Source organism: Aquarana catesbeiana, linkage group LG04, assembly GCF_042186555.1.
Source record: "Aquarana catesbeiana isolate 2022-GZ linkage group LG04, ASM4218655v1, whole genome shotgun sequence".
NCBI lineage: Eukaryota > Metazoa > Chordata > Amphibia > Anura > Ranidae > Aquarana > Aquarana catesbeiana.
In genome coordinates this window covers 591,251,938-591,257,937 of record NC_133327.1, presented here as the reverse complement: position 1 = coordinate 591,257,937, position 6,000 = coordinate 591,251,938, and the positions used below count along the sequence as shown (strand labels likewise).

The 6,000-nt window shown below is 45.7% G+C and overlaps 2 protein-coding genes across 3 annotated transcripts in view; one reads left to right on the top strand and one right to left on the bottom strand.

Moving 5' to 3' along the window:
- Positions 1-3,112, bottom strand: part of POLR3F (RNA polymerase III subunit F) — a 30,404-nt gene extending 27,292 nt beyond the window's left edge. Inside the window, exon 1 of the mRNA XM_073628170.1 lies at positions 2,935-3,112. Within this exon, the coding sequence (XP_073484271.1) occupies positions 2,935-2,990 (56 nt within the window). The 5' untranslated portion in view covers positions 2,991-3,112. The remainder of the gene's footprint in view (positions 1-2,934) is intronic.
- Positions 3,113-3,361: 249 nt separating this feature from the next.
- Positions 3,362-6,000, top strand: part of DZANK1 (double zinc ribbon and ankyrin repeat domains 1) — a 103,122-nt gene continuing 100,483 nt past the window's right edge. For both annotated transcript variants that reach the window (XM_073628169.1, XM_073628168.1), the window contains exon 1: positions 3,362-3,541. The gene's annotated coding sequence lies outside the window, so the exon portion shown is untranslated. The remainder of the gene's footprint in view (positions 3,542-6,000) is intronic.

Sequence of the window (6,000 nt, the reverse complement as noted above, 5' to 3'; positions counted from 1 at the left end):
TCAATATAAAAAAAAAAAAAAATTATAATTACATTACATCATATTGTAAATCTTAATACAGACCCATCCAGAGAATCTACATATGTGTATATGTATACATATACGCCTTCTCAAAAAAATATGTACATGAGGGGACCTGATCTAACCTTACTTAATCCAAAATTGGAAATTTAAAATAGAATTAAAAATAATAAGCAGATAAAAAGTGAGAAAAGGACCACAGTGATTCTCATTAGTTATTAATATCATAGAAATTCATTATCGATAGAAAGGTGGACACAACACATGTGCACAGATATGTACACTCATGTCGACCCATTCTACGTTTTCATATAAAGGAATATATAAAAACTAGACGTATGTCTATATACCAATGAAGCTATAGCGGAAAGTAGGGCACCTAGAATAGGTGCTAGATTCCTAGCATGGGACTTTCTAACGCCATGTACCCGCTGATTTCTGGTAAGTTGCAAGGGATATAAACTGTACCCAAAGTAAAAGACACATATACTGTTGCAAATACACATAAAAACACATGAATGAATCATACAAAAAAACCCCTACACTAAATATGCTCAACGACTATCTATGTCCTAAAAGAGGGGGACCCCAGCAAAACAGGTGGAGACCCTCCCAATCTAACGATAGATATTCTATACCTCCCACGGCCATAGATGGTATGTGTGATGGAAATAACTCCATAGGAGTTTGTATGATTCATTCATGTGTTTTTATGTGTATTTGCAACAGTATATGTTTTTTTTACATTGGGTACAGTTTATATCCCTTGCGACTTACCAGAAATCAGCGGGAATGTGATCACTTATAAAAAAAGTAAAAAAAAAAAAAAAATTAATAAAAAGTATTTATAATTTTTTTATATCTATACAAAAATGTTGTGCATTTAAATTTCTATTATAAACTTGTAGCACTTACCCCCGAAGGAGCTGCTGGTTTAAAGTGGGCTTACCGTCACCTCACCGTTTCCGTCCTAGGGGTCCCATTAGAAAAATGTTCAATGATGTCTACACCAAACACTCAGTTCTTGTAGTTCCAATTCTTTTATTTAACAGAGTCAGATAGAGGGATGGAGGGTTAAGGGGGATTCAGGTACCTGGTATTGCGGATCATGGTATTTCTTCTATCCAGAGAACAAACAGTTTCCACAACTGGATATAGAAATCGCTGGATAGGCCTCTCTCACTGACCTAGCAGCCGGTGCAATGCTCGGACATAGTCTCTGCCACAGACTTGATAAATCACGTTATTATCGTTACACAATCCTCTGCCACAGGAATGGTGAAAACAACTTTTGCAAGATTAAAGCATAACTGCACAGTACCAGTTTCTTTCAGCCAATCCGGCGATACTGTGAGGTAGGTGACCCGGGTTGCATCCTTCAATTGAGTTTCCAGGCTTCTCCTGAGATACCAGCATACTTTGCTTGGTCACCTCCAGGAAAGTTCTCCCCTGGTTTCCTTCAATCGACCGGCTTCTTCCCACAGGCAAGACAGCACAGGACCACCCTCTGGATCAGCAGGCCCCAAAACTCCTGGGCCTACTTCTGTAGTAACAAAGCCTCCGGCCAGCCGGCCCTGAGACAGCAAAGCTGCACGGCACACCCTGGGCCAGGAGGGCCTTCAGGTCAGGAACAACGACCCCCGACTAATTGGCGCCTGTACCTTAAGTACCCTTACCCAGAATGCACGGCGAGTAAACCACTCCCACCGGGCTGTTTCTGAGTAAAAGGGGTACCCAATGCATCCAGCCTGTTGTATTTCCAACACTTACCGGTGGCTACAGCGACACCCACGGCAAAGTGGAAATTGACACAACCCAGCTGAACTGGTACAGAAACCAGCAAATTTACCATAATCAGTCTGAGCTAAACTACAGCTTCAGACAACTTAAATTTACATAGATAGCACCTGCCCATCAGGAGCAGGGCGCTACAAACTGAATGGGTTTTTACAAGGTGATCAATTACAATCACTTTAACTTTAATTGACGACGGCAGCAGATCGCATGAACACGGGTGTGATTGCTATGTGGTGCAGGAAATGCAGTGATGCCTGTGCATTTCCCGCATCAGATTTATTTCATGGCGATGTCAATTTACGCAGCGCTTTACATATATACATTATACATTCACATCAGTCCCTGCCCTCATGGAGCTTACAATCTAAGATCCCTAACTCACATTCATATACTAGGGGACAATTTAGACAGGATCCAATTAACCTACCAGTAAGGATGAGCTCCGGCGTGTTCGCATGGCGCACGTGCCGAGCCCGCCAGGAAGTCGGCACGGCGCAGCGCTAATCACAGGCAGGGAGACATTTCCCGATCTCTGCAGCCGCACATCGGGAAATGTCTCACTGCTTGTGATTAGCGCTGCGCCGTGCCGACTTCCTGGCGGGCTCGGCACGTGCGCCATGCGAACACGCCGGAGCTCATCCCTACCTACCAGCATGTCTTTGGAGTATGGAAGGAAACCGGAGCACCCGGAGGAAACCCACGCAGGCAGAGAGCATGCAAACTCCAGGCAGGTAGCGTTGTGGTTGGGATCAGTGTGAACCGGTCCTAGTGGTCTCCGGCTCTCTGCTCTGCCCTTCCATCGCTCACTGGAGTACCGGGCTGTGGAAGGCCTGCCGGTTCTGACATCTAGGTGGATCCTGACATTTAAGTCGGGATCCCTTCGGAGCCTGGAAAGGCTGAGTGATGTCAGCTAAATACGGGTCACAAGAATGCAGAACTAGTCACAGCGGTCGGGGGGTCACAGCAGAACGATCCCTACTGACACGTTCGGTGGCCCATTCAAGCACAGTGTGAGGGTTCTGCACACTCCAGTATAGTAGGCCTAGAGTCACACAGGCATGTCCATCAGAAAGCCAGCTTGGAAGGAAGAGAAGCAGGACGGTGACAACGTCTCACCTGTTCTCTGTGTCAGTAGCGTCCCCGCTCTCCTGCTTCACCTTCCCATCCGCCATCTCCCAGCAATTCTCTCCCACTCTGCCTGGTGCACGCCGATCACTCTACACACACGCCATACAGACCACCGAGCAGGATCAACTGCGCCTGCGCCTCGGTGCTCAGGATTCTCCGGCAGCCATCTTGTGTTAGGTCAAATGTATATCTTTCATTAAAAGCACATAGTCGAACATATAAAAGACTAATAATGCACTTATGTCGTATTATTATTATTATTTTTGGGGGCACAAACTGAAGCGGTTATTGTTTAAACCCGACAGAATTTGATTTGCATTACAAGCTAAGTTTATTTGCCCTTATCAAATATGGCCGCTGAGTTCAGGCTGTCCCGTCAAAGGTACTTCCGGACGGCATGTTGCAAGCTGATTGGCAAGGAGGGATGTGGGTGGAGATATGAGCTCGCATCTTTGGTTGCTAGGCGATGGGAGGTTGCCAATCACGGTTCTGGTTGCTTCGAAGGTTCTACCGGGAGAAGCGTCTGTAGTAACGGGATCCGGGAGTGACAGGAGATCTGCTGAGCGCTGAGAATCCTGTGTGACATTACATCAAGGTATATGGAGGGAGGGGGATCTCCTGTGTATTAGGATGGAGGGCAGTCACACAGTGTGTATGGCTGCAGTGAGCACACAGTGTACAGAACATGGGCTGTCATAGAGCACAGGTCAGAAGTTGTGTTCTCCTATTGTCTCCTCTGCATCTTCAGATCCCAGCAGGCACCATACATGTGCGCAGGGGGTGTGCCAGGTGTGCCTGGGCACACCCTAATCACTGTGTGCAGTGCCGATTCCCCGTTGTGCCTGGGATTCCTATGTTGGATCCCTGTGTTGAAGCGCTGCTGGCTTTCCTCCTCTTCTCTCCCCCAGCTGCTGCAGGGATGTTTAGGGGTGGAGAGTGGGGGAACAGTCTAGAAAACATGTCATTTACCAGCCCCTTCCTTTTCTAAATGAACACAATGAACACATTCACAACTAAAGCATAGTAAACTATTTACTATGCTTCCATTTGAGAATGAACAGGAAACCTCTCAACACAGAGGACATATCTGTGTGTAGAACAGACTCCTTCTCTAGTTTTCTCATCCAACAAAGTACATTGATTGGAGATCAGATGATATGATGTTGTTGGGTCATTTCTGATGTGAATGATAAACCTTTATTGTAATGGTGGCCATACACTATACAATCTAATGGTACAATCTCTTTTAGATTTATCAAAACTATACAAAAGGAGGACAAACCTAATCCATCAGGTCAGTCTGGCTCCAATTAGGCTGGTTGTTACACTGCATGATTGATGGTAGATCTAAGACCCCTTTCACAATGGGTAGTTTTGCAGGCGCTATTGTGCTAAAAATAGCGCCTGCAAACCGACCTGAAACAGCCGCTGCTTTGTCTCCAGTGTGAAAGTCTGAGGGCTTTCACACTGGAGCGATGCGCTGGCAGGACAGTAAAAAAAGTCCTGCTAGCAGCATCTTTGGAGCAGTGAATGAGCGGAGTGTATACCCCTCCTCCACCGCTCCTGCCCATTGAAATCAATGGGGCACCGCGGCTATACCGCCGGCAAAGCGCCTCTGCAGAGGCGCTTTGCGGTGGTTTTTAAAACTTTCTCGGCCGCTAGTGGGGGTAAAACCGCCCCACTAGCGGCCGAATATCTCTGCTAAAACAACGGTAAAGCGCTGCTAAAAATAGCGGCGCTTTACCGCCGACGCACCTCCCACCCCAGTGTGAAAGGGGCCTAAAGGAGGTTGTACAATCAGAATGTATTGTGTACGGTGAGCTTTAAGTGGAATTCCAGCAAAATCGAGTTACTCTTAAAGTAGAACTAAACCTTGGTGGATTTTACTTTCTCTTTTTTCCCCTGCAAAGTAAAAGCATAATGGGCTAGTATGCATCACGGAGAGCAATCTGACAATGGCTGATAATGCCTGAGCAGTGACGTCACTCAAAGGTTCCCATGGCTCATCCCTTGTTGGCGCTCCCTCCTCTACCAAGGCAGCCAGGCTGACAGAGGGGAGTCGGATGGGATTCAGGGAATTGGGAGAAGAGGGCCAAAAGAAGAACTCTGTACGAGTAGGATAATTAAAGTGTTTGTAAAATATGAACAAAGCATATCCCTCTATAGTGTGTATGTGTCTCAATTAAGAGCACCAAGTGTCATTTCTGTCTGCTGCTTAGTTCCTTTACTATCAGCATGGATCACTTCTGACAAGTTTTCCTGACACCAAGAGAAAAAAGGTGACGGGGAGGAACCTTCAGCAGATTGACATCCTGTGTGGAGGGGGTGTGTCCATTCCCTCCAATCAGCACTCAGAGCTCTCCTCACTGAGGTCTGCAAAGTGTAACGTCAGCTCTTCACTCCTTTTTTTCTGACAGCTCAGACAAGCTGTATACAAACAGCTGTAGAGAAGTGAAGACTGCAGATAAGCAGGTACAACATAGGCCAGAGACGTCACTGGGTATAAGTAAGAGTTTACAACCACTTCAAAGCAAAACTGTGGATATAGCAAAACAGGAATCGGTTTAACAATGCAGAAAAGTCTGCAGGAGTAGAGGAATGAGCATTTAAGGTGTTACTAAAGCCTTTAAAAAACTTTAAAATAACAAACATGTCTATTAGAGCTTCACGATTAATCGTCAAGAATCGTTAACGCGATTTTTGCTATGCAAAGAATTCTCTCTGCTCCTCTGAAGCCACAGCCCTCAAAAGAAAGGAAGAAAAAAAAACGGGCAGTCTGCCAAGAATCACAACATTCTTTAGCAGTGGAACTTAAGTATAAACAGTGTAACAATTTGTCAAAGAAATAGACTGTGTGTAAATGAGGAAAGTTTAACCACTTAAGCCCCGGACCATTTAGCTGGCCAAAGACCAGAGCACTTTTTGCGATTCGGCACTGCGTCGCTTTAACTGACAATTGCGCGGTCGTGCGACGTGGCTCCCAAACAAAATTGACGTCCTTTTTTCCCACAAATAGAGCATTCTATCAGTGGTATTTGATCACCTCTGCAGTTT